General features: G+C 44.1%; 1 protein-coding gene across 3 annotated transcripts in view; it reads left to right on the top strand.

Annotated features, from left to right (window-relative positions):
- FKBP9 (FKBP prolyl isomerase 9) overlaps positions 1 to 13,936 on the top strand; it is a 144,229-nt gene extending 130,293 nt beyond the window's left edge. For 2 of the 3 annotated variants that reach the window (XM_063922549.1, XM_063922548.1), the window contains exons 8-10: positions 8,517 to 8,662; positions 9,429 to 9,592; positions 10,556 to 13,936. In XM_063922549.1, coding sequence (XP_063778619.1) covers positions 8,517 to 8,662; positions 9,429 to 9,592; positions 10,556 to 10,738 — 493 coding nt within the window. In that variant the 3' untranslated portion in view covers positions 10,739 to 13,936. The remainder of the gene's footprint in view (positions 1 to 8,516; positions 8,663 to 9,428; positions 9,593 to 10,555) is intronic. The other variant, XM_063922551.1, reaches the window with a different exon arrangement.
- The last annotated feature ends 7,221 nt before the right edge of the window (positions 13,937 to 21,157 follow it).

The following is a 21,157-nucleotide window of genomic DNA, read 5'->3' as shown; positions in this document are numbered from 1 at the left end:
GTAGAAGCTGCAGCTGGAACATCCTCCGAAGGAGAGATGGGTAATTCTGGGACTCGTGGATGGAATCCATAATTAATGAAGAATTGAGACTCACCAGTGGAAGAGTGATACAGATGGTTATGGGCAAATTCGGACCAGGGTAACAGCTCCACCCAATCGTCCTGCGAAGAAGAAAGATAAACGCGGAGAAAAGTCTCTAAATCTTGATTGATGCGTTCAGTTTGCCCATTGGTTTGTGGATGGTAAGCAGATGAGAACTTGAGTTTTATTTGTAAAGCTGAACAGAGGGCCCTCTAGAATCTAGCAGTGAACTGTACCCCTCGATCAGAGACTATCTCCCGAGGTAACCCGTGCAGGCGGAAGTGTTCCCGAATAAATAGTAAAGCCAACTTGGGAGCCGTTGGTAACCCGGACAACGGAACAAAATGTGCCATTTTAGAAAAGCGGTCAATAATCACCCAGATGGTATTGTAACCATTGGAGAGGGATAATTCGGTAACAAAGTCCATGGAAATATGGATCCAGGGTTTCTTAGGAATGGACAGTGGACGAAGCAACCCCGCAGGAGGCAGACGAAGAGTTTTGTGCTGAGCACATTGAGGACATGAGTTGACATAATCTTGTATATCCTTCTTCATGGTGTCCCACCAATATGACCTTCGTAGAAAATCACACATTTTTTGAACACCAGGATGACCGGAAAACTTGGAGATATGAGCCCACTGCAGCAACTTTGGACGAAATTCAACTGGTACAGACATTCTCCCAGGAGGAGGACCCAGAGTAGTGGGAGCTGCTGAAATAGAGACTGGACTGAGAATCAAACTCTTTTCAAAGGAATTCTCCTCATCCGAGGCCGTTAAAGAACGAGACAGAGCATCAGCCTTAGCGTTGAGAGTCCCGGCCCGGTACTTAATAACGAACGAGAATCGAGTGAAAAAGAGCGCCCATCTAGCTTGACGGGAATTCAAGCACTGGGCCGTCTTGATATACAACAAGTTCTTGTGATCGGTATAGATCGTAATTAGGTGTTTAGCACCTTCCAATAAGTACCTCCATTCTTCTAGGGCAGATTTTATTGCTAAAAGCTCCTGATCTCCAATGGCGTAGTTTCGTTCAGCAGGAGAGAACTAACGAGAATGGAAACCACATGGATGTAACTTCCCATCAGAGGAGTACTGTGAAAGAACGGCACCGATGTCTACTGAAGAAGCATCGACTTCCAAGAAGAATGGTTTAGAAAAATTTGGTTGTTGGAGTACCGGAGCAGACATGAAGGCTGATTTCAACCAGGCAAACGCTACTTCAGCTTCTGACGACCAGTGACTTGGGTCAGACCCCTTTTTGGTTAGGGCAGTAATAGGTGCAACAATGGTAGAAAATCCCTTTAGAAATTTCCGGTAGTAATTTGCAAAGCCCAGAAATCTTTGTACCGCTTTCAAGGAGAGAGGCTGAGTCCAGTCCCGAATGGCAGTGAGTTTCTCCGGATCCATGCGAAGCTCCGTACCAGAGATGACATATCCGAGGAATGGAATTGAAGGGACCTCGAAGACACATTTGGAAATCTTGCCTTAGAGACGATTCCTTCGTAGGCGAAGAAGTACTTCTTTGACCTGTACTCTGTGCTCTGCAAGATTCTTAGAGAATATCAGAATGTCATCCAAGTACACCACTATGCTTTGATATAACATATCTCGGAAGATTTCATTTACAAATCCCTGAAAAACGGCAGGGGCATTGCTGAGGCCAAACGGCATTACCAGATACTCGTAATGACCGTCCCTGGTATTGAATGCCGTCTTCCATTCGTCCCCCTGTCGGATACGTATCAAATTATAGGCTCCTCTTAAATCGAGCTTAGTGAAAACGTGGGCTCCACGAACCCTATCAAATAGCTCCGTGATTAGCGGTAGAGGGTATTTGTTCTTAACGGTGATATTGTTTAAGCCACGATAATCAATACATGGTCTTAACCCTCCGTCCTTCTTCACGAAAAAGAAACCTGCTCCAGCCGGGGAGGTAGAGGGGCGAATGAATCCTTTCAGCAGATTAGACTTGATGTAGTCCGATATAGCTTGGGTCTCGGGTTGGGATAAGCTCAATGGGACAGTCCCAGGGTCTATGCGGTGGTAACTGATCGGCCGCCTGTTCTGAAAATACGTCTGTGTACTCCCGATAGGCATCTGGAATGAGCTCCTCATCCGACTTGGAAGATGCACGGAGCGGGTAAACAGGAGTGAGACAATTAGAGTGACAAAACGAACTCCAGGACACTATTTGTGACGACTTCCAGTCGACATGAGGATTGTGAATTCTAAGCCAAGGTAGACCAAGAACAAGATCGTGAGGCATCTCCGGAATTACTAGGAACTCCAGATGTTCTTGATGCAGAGCTCCGACCTGCAGCTTGATTGGCTCTGTGCGACTTGTAATAAGACCATTAGATATTTTGATACCATTGATGGCGGTCAACGTAATAGGTCGTTTGACAGACTGTAACTGTAAACCCAGACTCTGAACACAAGAAAGAGAAATAAAGTTCCCTGCAGCCCCAGAGTCCAGCAGGGCTTTAACAGGTTTAGCTATAGACTCAGAAAACAGAGACACGGAGAGTAAACAATCCACTGTCGGAGAAGATTTAGATGTAACCCCTAACTCGACTTCTCCAAAACAAGCTAGGACTGCCCGTTTCCCGGACGGGACTTGCAGAATTTTGATAAAGTGATCCGCGGCTCCACAGTAGAGGCAGAGTTTACCCTCACGATGGCGCTGTCGTTCTTCCGGGGACAGCCGGGATCGATTGATTTGCATGGGTTCATCCGAACTTGGGGTAACTGTTTGCTTAGACGGGAGAGACCGGAATCTGGATCGATCCGACCGACTACGTTCGCCACCTCGTTCCTGCATGCGGAGATCCACCTTAACGCAGAGTGAGATCAACTGTTCTAAGGAATCTGGCAAAAATCCTTCGGAATGACGCAATGAAATTGGTGTAACTGGAAACCAAAGGATCAGATCGCTCCCACAACGGAGACACCCAATCCAACGCTGAACCTTCAAGCAAGGAAATAATGTATGCCACTTTGGCCAGATCCGTGGGGAAATTGTGTGAGAGAAGTTCAAAATGCATCTCGCATTGATTGAGAAAACCACGGCAATTCTTTGGATTCCCATTATAGCGAGAGGGAGTGGGAAGCTGAAGGCGTGACGTGGTTCCGGACAAGGATTGAACATTACTGGTGGCAACCACTGGAGCGGGTACTGGAACTGGAGCCGGAACTACAGAAGCCAGGGAAGCCTGAATTTGATCCAGCCGGCCGGATAATTCCTGGAGATACTGCATCACCTGGCCCTGTGCCGCCTCCTGACTCTGAACTCGGGAAACTAATTTTTTGATGGCACTTGATTCTGGGTTCCGATCCCCCGGGTCCATGAGGCCTGAGTATACTGTCACTGACCTGGGTTCGGAGTGTTGAGAACTCGGGGGTTCTTCCGATGATCGGAAAGAGGAACCACAGCTGGGCCGGAGCAGGGGTGGCCGGATGTAGGTTTTCCTCATGCAGAACTAGCCGTAGTAACTGGCGTATAATGCTAAAAAATTAAATGATGATTTGAGAACGATGGTGAAGCACACAGAAGAATGAAGAACTCGTGAGCGATGCTGAAGAAATGAATGAGGATTTGAGAACGATGGTGAAGCACACAGAAGAATGAAGAACTTGTGAGCGATGCTGAAGAAATGAATGATGATTTGAGAACGATGATGAAGCACACTGAAGAATAAATAATTTGTGAGCGATGTTTGAAGAATGAGAAGCTTGTGAGCGATGTTGAAGAATGAGATGCTTGTGAGCGATGTTGAAGAATGAGAAGCTTGTGAGCGATGTTGAAGAAATGAATGAGGATTTAAGATTCAGTGTAACTCTGGAAGTATGGAAGGCGTTCCACTTGGAGATATCATGTAATACAGGAAACACAGGAGGTGTCCCCCTAAGAGAAACACTGTAACTCAGAGAATGTCCCACTGAGTGATACACTGTAACGCTGGTAGCACAGTGAATGTTCCACTGAGTGATACACTGTAACGCTGGTAGCACAGTGAATGTTCCACTAGGTGATACACTGTAACGCTGGTAGCACAGTGATTGTTCCACTGAGTGATACTCTGCAAACGCTGGTACACAGGAGACGTTCAGTTAAAGAACTCACTGAACGCTGCTAGCACTGGTGATCATAGAAGAGACGATACTCAGGCGCCGGAGCTCTGCACGGCGTCTTCCTTTGAACTTCCCGCTCTCTCCCAATTGGCGGAAGGGGCTGATGACATCACTCGCCCACCACGCTCCCGCGAACGCCAGGCGCAACGGCAGCTCCCACACCCCGGGAACCCGCCAGAGGCAGCGCCAGCAAGACGCAACAACCCGGAGCCCACGCCGCGAGTGTGACAAGCGGTCACACAGGGAATAAACTTTCAGGGAATATGGTCAAGCCAGCTGGCTTGTCTGCACATAAATGTGCTGGAATTAAGGGCCATATACAACGGCCTGAGGCAGGCGGAGCACCTTCTTCGCAACCTACCGGTTCTGATCCAGTCAGACAACGTCACAGCCATGGCGCATGTAAACCGACAGGGCGGAACAAGGAGCAGAGCAGCAATGGCAGAGGCCACCAGGATTCTTCGCTGGGCGGAAAATCACGTGAGCGCCCTGTCAGCAGTATTCATTCTGGGAGTGGACAACTGGGAAGCAGACTTCTTCAGCAGACACGATCTCCATCCAGGAGAGTGGGGACTTCATCAAGAGGTCTTTGCAGAAGTGACAAGTTGCTGGGGACTCCCTCAAATAGACATGATGGCGTCACGCCTCAACAAGAAGCTTCGGACGTATTGTTCAAGGTCAAGGGACCCTCAAGCGATAGCGCTGGTAACACCATGGGTGTATCAGGCAGTGTATGTGTTCCCTCCGCTTCCACTCATCTCAAAAATATTGAGAATCATAAGAAGAATAAAATTTCAAACGATACTCATTGTTCCAGATTGGCCTTGAAGGGCCTGGTATCCAGATCTTCAGGAAATGCTCACGGAAGATCCTTGGCCTCTTCCTCTCAGAGAGGACCTGTTACAACAGGGGCCGTGTGTGTTCCAGGACTTACCGTGATTACGTTTGACGGCATGGCGGTTGAACACCAGATCCTAGCTAGGAAAGGTATTCCAGGGGAAGTCATCCCTACTCTACTTAAAGCTAGGAAGGAGGTAACGGCGAAGCACTATCACCGTATCTGGAGGAAGTATGTGTCTTGGTGTGAATCCAAGAATGCTCCTACGGAGGATTTCCAGCTGGGTCGCTTTCTCCATTTTCTACAGACAGAAGTGGATATGGGCCTGAAGTTAGGCTCCATTAAGGTGCAGATTTAGGCCTTATCAATATTCTTTCAGAAGGAATTGGCTTCTCTTCCAGAAGTGCAGACTTTTGTGAAGGGAGTACTACACATCCAACCTCCTTTTGTGCCCCCAGTGGCACCGTGGGACCTTAACGTGGTGTTACAGTTCCTTAAATCACATTGGTTTGAACCTCTTCAAACTGTTGACTTGAAATTTCTCACTTGGAAAGTGGTCATGTTATTGGCCTTGGCTTCGACAAGTCGGGTGTCAGAATTGGCGGCTTTGTCTCACAAGAGCCCCTATCTGATTTTCCATGTAGATAGAGCGGAATTGAGAACTCGTCCTCAATTTCTACCCAAGGTGGTTTCGTCGTTTCACATGAACCAACCTATCGTGGTGCCGGTGGCTACGGATGTCTTGGAGGATTCCAAGTCTCTTGATGTGGTCAGGGCTTTAAAAATCTATGTAGCCAGAACGGCTCGTATTAGGAAAACAGAGGCCCTGTATGTCCTGTATGCGGCCAACAAGATTGGCGCGCCTGCTTCCAAGCAGACTATTGCACGCTGGATCTGTAACACGATTCAGCAGGCTCATTCTACAGCTGGATTGCCGTTACCAAAATCGGTAAAGGCCCATTCCACTAGGAAGGTGGGTTCTTCTTGAGTGGCTGCCCGTGGTGTCTCGGCGCTACAGCTTTGCCGAGCTGCTACTTGGTCAGGTTCAAACACTTTTGCAAAATTCTATAAGTTTGATACCCTGGCTGATGAGGACCTCATGTTTGCTCAGTCGGTGCTGCAGAGTCATCCGCACTCTCCCGCCGGTCTGGAGCTTTGGTATAAACCCCATGGTCCTTACGGAGTCCCCAGCATCCTCTAGGACGTAAGAGAAAATAAGATTTTAAACCTACCGGAAAATCTTTTTTTCCTAGTCCGTAGAGGATGCTGGGCGCCCGTCCCAGTGCGGACTGAAATCTGCAATAATTGTACATAGTTATTGATAAGATTACACACAGGTTGTGTTACTGTTGAAATCAGGCTGTTGCTGTTTTCTGTGGTTGTTTCATACTGTTAACTGGTTTACTTATATACCATGTTGTACGGTGTGTTTGTGGTGTGAGCTGGTATGTGTCTCACCCTTGATTAACAAAATCCTTTTCCTCGAAATGTCCGTCTCCTCTGGGCACAGTTCCTATAACTGGAGTCTGGAGGAGGGGCATAGAGGGAGGAGCCAGTTCACGCCCATTAAAGGTCTTAAAGTGCCTATGTCTCCTGCGGAGCCCGTCTACACCCCATGGTCTTTACGGAGTCCCCAGCATCCTCTACGGACTAGGAGAAAAAGATTTACCGGTAGGTTTAAAATCTTATTTTTATGTGGTGTTTCTTTAGAAGAGTTGTCAAATAGTGTGCACTGTAACTCTTTTTACCCACAAATATTTGATTTAGGCTTTTAACAAGTTCCTAAAGCAGATTAGATGTGCTTTGCAGCTGACAGTCCAAAACCTTTCTAGTTTCTCTGCCTCATCCTTTGGTCATCAGCGTTGTTCTCATACCGTCACTACAGGACAGTTCATCATTTGCTTCTGAGCCACTGTATGGGAAGTGCTCTGGTCGTAGTGGAGCTACTTCCTTTACATACAATGGGGGGTATTCAGTTGTTTGAAAAGTCAGTTGGGTGTCTGTTTTTTTCCTATCTAATAGACAGGAAAAAACAGACACCCAACCGACTTTTCAAACAATTAAATTCCCCACTTTGTATTCCTTATGTTGGTCAATCATGTTGTTCTAACACAGGAGGAGATGTATCAACCCTTGAAGAGAGATACAGTACTAACCAATCCGCTTCTAATTGTCATTTTTTCAAACACAACCTGTAAAATGGCAGCTGGAAGCTGATTGGTTGATACTTTATCTCTCTCAACGTTTTCTCTCTTCACGACTTGATACATCTCCTGACAGTCACGGCATGGGATGAAGTAGTGGGGTAGGTGGCATATTAAGGTGGTTGGAGATATCCTTCGGTCTGCATGAAAGTAGAAATTATTAAACTGTATACATTTCACACGCATACTCTATCTTTGTGGATAAGTGTATTAAACCATAGTAACTTTTTTTAACTTTTATTTTCTATTTTCTATCATTATTACTGCACTATAGTCTATAGCATTATATTTAATGGTTAGCCTTTATCATAAGTGAAATTGCAGATGAATTCATACAGTTTGGATGGACTAAAATTCTCGTGTCTATGGATAGCAGAAAGCAGGCGGAGCTTGCATGCCGGAAGAAGGTAGAGCTAATTGACATAGAGGAACCCCTGCTCTGCACTCACATTTTTTTTCATTCGTGTGAAGGTTTATTACTTCTCAGTAATTATTAATTGTGATACATTTTTGTACTGCACTATGGGCCCGATTCAGGTTGGATCACAATAGACGATCCAACCGCGAAAATTACTAAAAGGATTTTCTGATTGACAGGCAGAAGCGTTCGCAGGGTGGGGGGCATGAACGCTGCGAATCCCAGGTGGAGACGGAGCGTTGCAGAAGCGGAGGCGAGGAAAGGGGGTGGGTCATCCAAATGGTGTGCGTGGTGCGGGTGTGATCGCGGCGACTGCGTGACAGCCGCTGCAATCAGGAAGAGGGCGGCGGGCCTCCTGCAATCAAGCAGAAATTGCGGAGCTATTGCAATTTCTGCTTGATCAAGGGGGGAAGGGGGGCGCGGCGGTCAGCATGCTGGGCCGCCTTGCTCAGTGATGGGCGGCCCCCAGCATGTGATCACAAGGTTTGCAAATTCTGCTACTTAGCAGAATTTGCAAACCTTACTGAACCGGACCCTATATTTTTTAGGTAATTATTTTATTTTTGTGTCTGTAGTAATAAGATGATTGTATAAAATCTATTTTGTATAAAATGCCATCTTTTCAAACAGAATTTTATAATGCCCATTTTCTTGTCCAACAGTGGGCCATAAAGTTATATGTACAGGATAAAAGTAGAGAACACTTGGATTGGAATAAATAGGTACATTCTTACTGATAATACATCTGAGACAGTAAAAGTAATTGAAGATGAGTAAGTTACAGTTGTGCAGTAACTTGCTGGTAAATAAAGGTCACTAATGCCAATTTGTTTCCTCAGGCACCAATACGGGAAAACATACAACATAGTTATAGGATCTGGACAGGTGGTACTAGGAATGGACATAGGTCTACAAGACATGTGTGTTGGAGAGAAACGCACAGTTGTTATTCCTCCACATCTGGGTTATGGAGAAGCTGGAGTAGGTGAGTAGGTGATGTAGGAACTCCATATTCAAGAATGATTATAGGGCAGGATCCTGGACACTTTCAGAAGGCAGAGATTTTGTCCTTTGCACTATGCCTGTGTGAAGCCATGTGTGACATGCTTTCATAAATAGTGCTGGATATTTTACTAAAACAAAAAAAATAAAAGTAGAAGAGACAATTTTGCAATCAGAATGCTATGTTAACACCAGCCAGGCTTTTTGTTCAGTCTGAGAACTGTGGTGGTGTGCCATATAAATGGGGGTCATTTTGCTATCCTATCACTTAAAGGGGGTAATTCTGAGTTGATCGCAGCAGGAATTTTGTTAGCAGTTGGGCAAAACCATGTGCACTGCAGTGGTGGCAGATATAACATGTGCAGAGAGAGTTAGATTTGGGTGTGGTGTGTTCAATCTGCAATCTAAATTGCAGTGTAAAAATAAAGCAGCCAGTATTTACCCTGCACAGAAACAAAATAACCCACCCAAATCTAACTCTCCCTGCAAATGTTATATCTGCCCCCCCTGCAGTGCACATGGTTTTGCCCAACTGCTAAAAAATTTCCTGCTGCTGCGATCAACTTGGAATTACCTCCAAAGATGCTAGTTCAGCCCATGTAATAGCTAATGCCACTATTTAGAGGCACCAGTTGCAGTTTGCATCATTGACAGCTGCAGGAGAGGTCCGTTAGGCCAGACAGTAGAGGTGCCATTACTTGAATGCACTAGCAGATATTAAGGAATGTTCTCTTTCTCCCACATGGCAGAGGGGGAAGTGCCTGGCAGTGCAGTATTGGTGTTTGACATTGAGCTACTGGAGTTGGTACCAGGTCTGCCTGAAGGTTACATGTTTATATGGAATGGTGAAGTCTCACCGAACCTCTTTGAAGAGATTGATAAAGACACAAATGGGGAGATATTTCTAAATGAGGTAAGTGTCCAATGTGCATGTCTGTGTGCATGTTGCGTATCACTTATGTTAAATTCTTCACTTTAAACCACACATTCTCCACTTGTCCCAGCCGTGAAAGTAAGTTCCCTGTTTTCTTGTATGTAGACCTCTCTGGAATCTTACAAATCAATAATAATAATAATAATAATATTAATAATAAGTGCTGTTGAACGCTCAAAATGTTCATACACTTTGTGAGGTATGAAAGTTAGATGTCTTGCTCTGATGAGTGTAGCCTTGTAAAATAAATACTGTCAGTCACTTTAGCCATTGTACCATGGGACCACTTTATTGAGTTACGTGACAACCTGGTGGGTCTCTGTTACGTGCAAGCTGAAGAATCTGGCAAGTTCAAAAAATGTGTCTCTTGGTTTTGCCAAAACACATCTAAAATACGTCTTGTAGCCTGGAATCTTACGCTTACTTACCTAATCATGTCACTGGTTGTAGAGTATTTATCTTACCTATAAAACTACAAACCAAGTCCTGTCCACTGCCGTTGACTACGTTCCCTCTCCAGAATTAAGTCAGCAAGCTGCAGTTTCGATTCAATGGAATTATAGAATAATTTAGTCAATTTCAGTTATTCTAGGTATTATTTATTTTTGGTATACACAATTTACATATAGAAGTATGACAAAGTCCCACTCTATTGTCCTTTCCACATAGTAACAGTACTAATAGACTCAGCCATTATTATGCCAATCAGAAAGCAAGAGAATCCCATATTAGCTACTGTAACCTCACTGCTCCTGCAGCTTTGTAGGAATCACACAGTGCTTCTCTAAAAACAAAATGCTCTAAAAAGTCAGTCCCTGCTATAGAGGAACAACAGCAACCATGTCACTACTGACATTAATAGTCTTCAATGGCAAATCTGATTTTACGTAGAACATGAATCCAAATCAGGGAAGTTTTAAAACTGAAACTTTGTTCTTCCAGTTTTCCGAATATATTCATGCCCAGGTTGAAGCTGGGAAAGGAAAACTAGCTCCTGGTTTTGATGCTGCCAAGATTATTGAAAACATGTTCAAGAATCAGGATCGAAATGAAGATGGCAAGATTACAGAAGCAGAGTTTAAATTAAAAGACCAAGAGGATAAAGAGAGACATGACGAACTGTAACCGTTTGGTGGAGATTGTGTCTGCATGCACTGTGAAAACGTGGATGATGTGTTTGTGGGGAAATAAAACCACGGGTGCTTTGATTAATGTGAGAATATGGCTGCAGAACCGAACATTCCAGAGAGAATACCAGGATGATTTCAAATTCTAATTTTAAAACTAGTTCATCTGAAGAGAATTCAGCATGATACTGTAGATTACAGGTTTCCTTTTTGCTGCTCAAAAACACAATTCCTTATTTTGCTTCCTTGATGTCCTCCACAGTTATTATATTACTATACAACATGTGGCCCTACTCAGGAAATATCAGACAGTACTTTAATTATTAATATTTGGTCACTTAACCAGCAACGTGATTTACCTTCCTACAAACACTAGGCATGTATGGGAGGGTTACTATGGCCAGCCTTCAGAAACGTTTCATGAAAAATGTTTCTTTCCCAGTGACATTAGGTGCTGACAATCAGTATTAAGTCAGGTAATATTATCTCTTAGTTTCTTCAGTGTTGTCCAAGCAAACATCCCGTCTGCTTTCCCCTCACTGGTATATTTCCTGCTCCTCATTAAGCTGCCGCTGCACTGATCAGGAAACGGCACTACTGGACAGACTGAACCCACAATGCTTCCAAGGCCCAAGTGGTTTTCTAGCGCTGCTTCTTGTAACAATCTTTTCAAAATGGCGAAGTGAGATTATAAGTATAAGAGGAACATGTGTGGAATAAGTATGGTAGAAGGTCGAAAAACCCAATAAAATGTAGTTTAACTAGAACTAATTTACAGGGAAACACATGCAGCATTTATAGGAGCACTATACGAAGTTCAATAAATACTGTATGTGAAATCAAGGAAATACAAGGCAGTCTATTTTAAAAAGCTGCTGATACCATAAAATAGATGGAAATTTAACAAGAGCTTTATAAGAAGATCCTTTAGATACAGTTGTCATTGAAAAGGAAGGTATTTTCCTATATTTAGGAACCTTCAGTAATCTAAGTGAATAATAATTGGTAGTCTCCAATTTGTGGAGATATTAGAACGATATCACATTGTGAATGTGCTATGTAGCTTTTATGAGGCATCTTGAATTTTTGGCTAACTGTTCCTTACCATGTTAAAGTCTATTTCTGTATATAAATCCTGTGAGCACTAGTGGGCCTTACACACTGGGCGATAATACTGAAAGATATGAACGATCTTGTTCATTAATGGCGTGAGCTCTCGCAATTCAGACCTGCGGTAGCTATTTTTTCAGTGTGATTTTCATTTCAAGAACAAATACTAAGGGATTTCAGAACGTCAGCTGCCCCTGCATCTATTGCACAGAAGTAGTGTAAGCAGGGCTGCATTCATTGCAGTATATGATGAAATCTTAGTTACTGTCCCTGCTTTCATGTTTGTCAATGATGTTAATTCATTTGTAATTACAGTTGAACTAACTTATACCAAGTGAACAAAAAAAAAATATATATTTATATATATTTGGATATTTTATGGTACAGTTGTACAGTATCAGCGTTTGCGTTTATTAGGACCACGTTGGTTGTTCTGTATATATTTAGAGCACAATGCTATGATGACAGAACTGCATCATTGTCTATATGAATTCATTGGTATACACACGCTGATCTAGCATCATTTGTTGTTAACAAGGCTGATTAATTACTGATCTAGTGAATACACTTATACTAGGTACACACCTGAACTATGGGTTGGCTGACGGGCCATCCAATCTAACAATTTGATTAGTGTTCTGCACAAAGGACATGTGCATATACAATTACCAATCTGCCCCCCGACGTGAATGGCCACAGGAACCGGTATTGACGTTATTGTTGGAAGTTCCTATGGCTGGTATATGGGTCAGTTAGCCAGTAGCCTGTATACACAGGCAGATGTAACAATAAAACACATGGGAAAAAATTATTTTCAGTAATTTAATAATGCAGGCGTAATATGCAATATCCCATGGGTAGGATCTTGTGGAATCCCCAATAATTATTGAAATACAGTATTTGTCTTCTGTTGAAGCTATCTATAAAGTGATATATATTCATCATTATATCTATGAACATATTATACTGTACTTTTGGGATATGTCGTATTAAGAATCTCACTGGATTCAATTACCCACAGATCTCTCAGTGAGAACATTTAATTTCAGTACAATATAGTTAGAGCTAGTACGGTCTACACATATTAGGATTATCTAATAATACAAATACAAAATGCATTCGACACACCAGCTTTGTTTTTAATCTTTATTCACTTATTTTCATTCTTCTTCACTTTCCTTACTATCTTTTATTACTTCGCTTAATTCTAAATAAAGGACAATACAAGTCTGAAAAATTATTTCAATTATATATATAATTATTAAACATTAAATGTGGCATTTTGCCTACATGTGAGAACAATATAGGGATTTTAACGAATTTTCAATAAAGAATTTAATTTTAATACAGTGTATATTGGGTTGTGTGCACCGCACAAATAACTGATTTCTCTTTTTCTTTCCCCTCTCTTTGGGGATTTGACCTCATACAGATGTAACAATATGTCTGCAAGATATATTGATATCTGCCATGCTGCACAGACAACGTTTATATGTCTGAACTACATGATCAGCTGTACATACGAGCGGACAGCCAGGACAATATGTTGTTAGTCGGCTGAACGAATATCATATCGCACAATGTGTATCCAGCATCTGATATAAAACAGTACGCAGTGAGCTACCTCCGGTTGTGTTCAGAGTACACTAAGCTGTTCTGATGTTCAAAAACCAGTGAAGTAGTAATTCACTCTTGTAAACCGCATATCAATGTACTGTGTTTAGGGATTAGTTTCACTTGTAAGAGGGCAATACTTAAAGTAGGGATTTCATCATTACACATGTTAACATATACATTTGTTGAACTACATGGAGTGCTAAATTTTGTTGAAACATTTGTATTTTCATTCATTTTTAATATGTACGAAATATTTAATTTGTTTGCTGAAGACTGTTACTAGTACCAAGATTCATTTACATTTGCCAGTTTATGGATTGTATGTCAGTTACCTAAATGTTTGTATAATGTAACTATTTTCTTTTTTTTAATCATTCTGTCAAAAACCCGGTTGAAATATTAACTCAATTATATAAAATGTTGAGAACAGGAAGATCGATTTTTATAAATAAAGTACTGAAACTCTGCACTGGTTGTGTACATAAAATGTATTCATTACTACAATATCAAAAAAATAATGTTGCAAAACTCACAATATACATTAGAACTTTAATGTTTTTTACCAAGGCTTTGCATTACTTTGCCATAAATTTTCACAAACCGCAATTATTTTGCTCTGCAGCCATAATTACCATTTTGTTCAAGCTATCATTGTATAATTTTCAAATATTCTATAAGTTATAATAATGATCTTTTTAACATATTTGGTAATCGGTCTCAAAGAGGGGGTCGTATACAATATATTTTTTAAAAGTTTCCGTTATGCCAAGGGTCGTCAGGTGGGGCTTACCTGGCCGTAAAAGGCAACATGAATTCCATCTTGTTATTATGCTTTAAAGAGCTGCATTGTTCTAGGAGGTTTTATCATTCAAAATGAGGATTTCCACAGAGTGCAGACTCCTGAGAGGTTTGGAAATAGAATCGGAACCTGTTTTATTGCATTTGGGGCCAACATAGGAACAAAAAAGAAGCTTTAATAGACCTCGTAAACTCCATGTCACTTGGATGTCTTGGTCTGTTTATCAACCCTCTGAACCTTGCAGCTGTCAAGAAGACTCAATAAATATATATATATATATATATATATATATATATATATATATATATATATATATATATATATACATACACACACTGCTCAAAAAAATAAAGGGAACACTAAAATAACACATCCTAGATCTGAATGAATGAAATATTCTTGTTAAATACTTTGTTCTTTACATAGTTGAATGTGCTGACAACAAAATCACACAAAAATTATCAATGGAAATCAAATTTATTAACCCATGGAGGTCTGGGTTTGGAGTCACACTCAAAATTAAAGTGGAAAAACACACTACAGGCTGATCCAACTTTGATGTAATGTCCTTAAAACAAGTCAAAATGAGGCTCAGTAGTGTGTGTGGCCTCCACGTGCCTGTTTGACCTCCCTACAACCCACACAAGTGGCTCAGGTAGTGCAGCTCATCCAGGATGGCACATCAATGCGAGCTGTGGCAAGAAGGTTTGCTGTGTCTGTCAGCGTAGTGTCCAGAGCATGGAGGCGCTACCAGGAGACAGGCCAGTACATCAGGAGACGTGGAGGAGGCCGTAGGAGGGAAACAATTCAGCAGCAGGACCGCTACCTCCGCCTTTGTGCAAGGAGGAACAGGAGGAGCACTGTCAGAGCCCTGCAAAATGACCTCCAGCAAGCGACAAATGTGCATGTGTCTACTCAAACGATCAGAAACAGACTCCATGAGGGTGGTATGAGGGCCCGACGTCCACAGGTGGGGGTTGTGCTTACAGCCCAACACCGTGCAGGACGTTTGGCATTTGCCAGAGAACACCAAGATTGGCAAATTCGCCACTGGCGCCCTGTGCTCTTCACAGATGAAAGCAGGTTCTCACTGAGCACATGTGACAGACGTGACAGAGTCTGGAGACGCCAAGGAGAACGTTCTGCTGCCTGCAACATCCTCCAGCATGACCGGTTTGGGTCAGTAATGGTGTGGGGTGGCATTTCTTTGGGGGCCGCACAGCCCTCCATGTGCTCGCCAGAGGTAGCCTGACTGCCATTAGGTACAGAGATGAGATCCTCAGACCCCTTGTGAGACCGTATGATGGTGCGGTTGGCCCTGGGTTCCTCCTAATGCAAGACAATGCTAGACCTCATGTGGCTGGAGTGTGTCAGCAGTTCCTGTAAGACGAAGGCATTGATGCTATGGACTGGCCCGCCCGTTCCCCAGACCTGAATCCAATTGAGCACATCTGGGACATCATGTCTTGCTCCATCCACCAACCATAGACTGTCCAGGAGTTGGCGGATGCTTTAGTCCAGGTCTGGGAGGAGATTCCTCAGGAGACCATCCACCACCTCATCAGGAGCATGCCCAGGCGTTGTAGGGAGGTCATACAGGCACGTGGAGTCCACACACACTACTGAGCCTCATTTTGACTTGTTTTAAGGACATTACATCAAAGTTGGATCAGTCTGTAGTGTGTTTTTCCACTTTAATTCTGAGTGTGACTCCAAATCCAGACCTCCATGAGTTAATAAATTTGATTTCCATTGATTATTTTTGTGTGATTTTGTTGTCAGCACATTCAACTATGTACAGAACAAAGTATTTAATAAGAATATTTCATTCATTCAGATCTAGGATGTGTTATTTTAGTGTTCCCTTTATTTTTTTGAGCAGTATATATATATATATATATACATACATACACACACACATATAAATATACATACACATATTTAATACCATTTAATCCATGATAGTTCTCTTTTAGTACAGGTTTCCCCACCCCATAACTCAAACCAAGGTTATTTTTGTGCATTGTACTCCAAAATGTACTTTAGAAGGGTATTCAACATGCGGCCCTGCGGCTACTATAAAACTACACATCCCAGCATGCCCTGCCAGTTTTACAATGCTATATTAGCAAAACTGTGGCATGCCATGTGTAGTTTCACAGCAGCCAAAGGGTCGCATGTTGTATACAGGTACTTCTGCTTTAAAAAGTTAATGAAAGTAAGTGAATACCAAATAGTTTTTTTTCTTTTTTCAATGGACTACTGTAAGGTCCACAAAAAATGGAATACATTTTTGGCAATGTTTTTATTTTTCAAATAATATAAATTCATGCAACCATGAAATTGACCTTTTTATTTTCATAGAACTTGCTTAAATGGAAGTCTATAATAAAGTGTCTGATTTTTCTTACAGGTTAATAAAACTATAAAGGACTCTCATTAGGGCTAAATTATGCAGGCACACATTCCATCAGCAGAACCAATGATAGGACAGTTAATTTCAACCAAACAACACTAAAGAACAGGGTTCTTTATACTCCTTTTCCACCAAAATGCAGAGTCCCTCCCGGGTTTTCAAACACTGTTTCGACTTGTGTCACAGTTGGGTCAGACTCTGTTCACACCCCAGGCTGGACCCAGCATATTGGTGTGTAGACCCCATTCAGGCTAGACATGTGTGCAGTCTTCTGGCGCATGGAAATGACATCTCCAAGCACCTGGTTATCCAACTCTCTGTACACTTAGCGTCTCACGCCATTCACACCGCACAGTTACCAGTATCGGATTCCCACATAATTTTTATCTGATCTTTTCCCACCAAACTTCGATCCAGGTTGCCCTAGCCAGTACCAGATTAAGGTGCACATGGGCCTGGAGCTGAAATTTATGAAGGGCCTATTGTGTGCTTCGGCAGGAGGTGCGCTTGGGCCTGGAGCTGAAATCTATGAAGGGCCTATTGTGTGCTTCGGCAGGAGGTGTGACAAGCGCTGTGGTAGGGGTGGTCTAAATAGGGTATGTGGCTATCTCCATGGAGGTCATAGCTAGTGCCTTAAACCAGGAATGTGCAGTGAGCTAATTAGCTCAGGAGGCACTGGCTAGCACCAGAGCCAGATTTACATGCAATATATGAGCCAAAGCATACATCTGGGCATTATACACAGGTGCAGCAGTATAAACTTCTAGAAATTTGGTGAGTTTTGATCAGAGATGCGCGGAAAAGATAGATGGGTGAGGCACTGCCTCCCCTGCCATACACTTTTTACTCTAGAGTTTTGACTATAAAAATGATTAGAATAATGCAAAGTAGATATTTCAAACATATTCTTTGTATTTTTTATGTACTTTATACAGTCAAAACTCTGGTTCAGACGTTAGTATGACAGGAAAGGCTCTGCCTCACCCCGCCACACGTCACTGCCTTAAACCACTTAATAGTGGAGCAGAGCAGCAGTGACCACCATGTGATACAGAGAGCTGTATCAACATGCAAAGAAGGTTGAAAGGGAAGCATCGATGGGGAAAAACTAAGCAGGTGTGGAAAGATTAGAAAAGATGGGGACAATACAGAGCAAATGGGGAAAGGAGAGCAGAGATGGGGGCAAAACAGAGCAGACAGGGAACGGAGAGCTCCTGGGACACACTTACAGACACAGACACCCCTTACTGACACAAACACAGACACACTGACACACCTTATTGACATAGACACCACTTACTGACAAACACCACTTATTGAGACACACACTGCCTCAGGCACTACTTACTGGCACACACAACACAGATAAACGTAAATGGAATGAGAGGAGACCCCGGGGCGTCGCCCCCCGTGCTTATCTGTAAGAAAGATGGGAGCATGCCGTGAGTCCACGCCAGGGCCGGCTCCAGGCATGTTCGAATAGAGCAGCCACGCAGGGCGCCACCCTTAATGGGCGCAGCGCGCTGGCGCCGCCATATTCGAACCTGGAGCCGGCCCTGTGCAGCATTGTCCTTGAATTGTGTGCGCTATACGCGCTGAGCGGCGCCGGTGGCTAACGTCAGACGCCGGCGCCGCACAGCGCACACAAGCATTTTGGACTTGGAGGCCGCCTGGCCGCCCCCGGACTTGCACCCGGACAGCAGTACTCCTCCTCCTCCCACGCCGCAGGTATTTTGGGGTGGGTGGGGGGGGAATCATTTATGGATGGCACTGTGGGGGCATTTATCTGGCACTGTGGGGGCATATCTGGAACTGTGGGGGCATTTATGTAGCACTGTGGGGGCATTTCTGGCACTGGGGTCATATCTGGCACTGTGGGGACATTTATCTGGCACTGTGGGGGCATTTATGTATCTGGAACTGTGGGGGCATTTATCTGGCACTGTTGGGGCATTTATCTAGCACTGTGGGGGCATATCTGGCACTGTGGGGGCTTTTCTGTATCTTGCACTGTAGGGGCATTTATGTATCTGGCACTGTGGGGGCATTTATCTAGCACTGTGGGGCTTTTCTGTATCTGGCACTGTAGGGGCATTTATGTATCTGGCACTGTGGGGGCATATCTGGCACTGTGGGGGCTTTTCTGTATCTGGCACTGTGGGGGCATTTATGTATCTGGCACTGTGGGGGCATTTATCTGGCACTGTGGGGCATTTATGTATCTGGAACTGTGGGGGCATATCTGGCACTATGGGGGCATTTATCTGGCACTGTGTGGGGGCATATCTGGCACTGTGGGGGCTTTTCTGTATCTGGCACTGTAGGGGCATTTATGTATCTGGCACTGTGGGGGCATTTATCTAGCACTGTGGGGGCATAGCTGGCACTGTGGGAGCTTTTCTGTATCTGGCACTGTGGGGGCATTTATGTATCTGGAACTGTGGGGGCATTTATCTGGCACTGTTGGGGCATTTATCTAGCACTGTGGGGGCATATCTGGCACTGTAGGGGCTTTTCTGTATCTGGCACTGTAGGGGCATTTATGTATCTGGCACTGTGGGGGCATTTATCTAGCACTGTGGGGGCATAGCTGGCACTGTGGGAGCTTTTCTGTATCTGGCACTGTAGGGGCATTTATGTATCTGGCACTGTAGGGGCATTTATGTATCTGGCACTGTGGAGGCATTTCTGTATCTGGCACCGTGTGGCCATTTATGTATCTGGCACTGCTGGGGGACATGTCATGTGTAGCTGGCACGGCTGGGGAGCATATCATGTAGTGTTCCCGCTAGGCATCTGTGGCTAGGCAATGTGTCTAACGTGCTCTGGCTGGCGCAAAGTGTCTAACGTGCTCTGGCTGGCGCAAAGTGTCTAACGTGCTCTGGCTGGCGCAAAGTGTCTAGGAGGTTTTACCTGGTGCAGTGTGAATTAACTGCACTACTGTGTGGTGTAATGCGAATTGCCACTATTATGTGGCCATGCACCTTCCCCACGAAGCAACGCCCCTAAATTTTTACTACGCGCCTTCGGCGAGCACTGTCCATGCTTCACCATGTAGGTAGATGAGCACCAAGCATTACAGTATGTACATCATTTTGCCCTCCTAACTTAAAAATGTGCCCTCCCTGCCCTAACAAGTGAACACTATCATGTTTAGCTGGCACTGCTGGGGGGCATATTGTGTGTAGCTGGCACTGCTGGGTGGCATATCATGTCTATCTGGCACTGCACATTATGTGTATCTGGCACTATACTGGAGACATTATGTGTATCTTACACTATACTGGAGACATTGTGTGTAAGGAACACTACTGTGGCTGTTATGTGTAAAGCTGCTAATTGTGTGCGTAGAGGGGATGTGAAAACATTTATTTATAGTCTAATAATATGAAGTTATGAGGCCACGCCCACTTTTCCTGGAGAGCGCGCGCATGGGGGGGGGGGCGTGTTTACATATTCTCGCTCAGGGTACTAGTAGGCCTGCATCATGCCCGTTAGCAGTGGCCGCGCACACAGAAATGCCATGGCCGAAAAGCAGCTCCAGCCTCCTAGTCTATGTATTAGTGCCCAACCTCCCCTTCAAGTCTGTATATGTATTAGGGTGCCCCCCTCCCTTCTTAGTCTGTATGTGTATTAGTGTGCTCCCAGTCCCCTTCTAGTCTGTACTGTATTTGCATTATTGTACCCCCCTTCTCTAATTCTTTATGTACATATTGAGTCTTGACTCCCCCCTTCCCTATAATTTGTAGTCTGCTCCCTCCCCTAGGTGTTTACCTGCTCTCCTCACTTGCAGCTCGGCTCCTCCTCCAGTCTCACCCTCTGGCTTCTGGGAATGCAATATAAATGGATAGAGGTGCTCTCTTCGGACAGCCAAGTATAGCTGTTGCAGAGTCCCTATATTGTTCAGCCGTTGTGGTGCCCATGAGGTGACTTGAGCACCAGCAGTAAAGGGGTGGAGCTGAGAGCGGCCCCTCCTCATCAGCAGCACTAAGTCTGGGGAGGAGGAGCTGAGAGTAGAGGGAAGAGCGGCTCCTCCTCCCCAGTTCGCGTCACTCAGCACAGCAGCACTACTAATAGTCTGGGGGAGGAGGCGCTCAAGAGGAGAAGGGAGAGTGGCCTCTCCTCCCGGTCCGGCCGGCACTTCAATACAGACTGCGGCACTGTCTGGCAGCGCAGCAGCAGCATACAAGTCAGTATGACTCTTGTAATGCCGGCAGCTGTGGGCCCCTTCAATGCAGCGAGCTGTGGTCCTATTTTCAATGGGGGGCCTGGAGCTGCAGCTCCATCCGCCCCATTGTTAATCCGGCCCTGGTCACAGCAATAACCCAGGTTTAAAGTTTGGTGGAAACTAGGGGGTATTCAATTAAGTGGCGTTTTTTCGACTGGTCGGAAAAAAAAATGCACTAATTCGACACAGGGTATTCAATTACGGGCTCTTTTAATCCATTTTCGTCCATGACGTTTCACTTTTTTTG

The sequence above is a fragment of the Pseudophryne corroboree genome, chromosome 5, assembly GCF_028390025.1.
Source record: "Pseudophryne corroboree isolate aPseCor3 chromosome 5, aPseCor3.hap2, whole genome shotgun sequence".
NCBI lineage: Eukaryota > Metazoa > Chordata > Amphibia > Anura > Myobatrachidae > Pseudophryne > Pseudophryne corroboree.
Note: the sequence above shows the minus strand (reverse complement) of the source record. Positions and strands in the feature narration are given on the sequence as shown.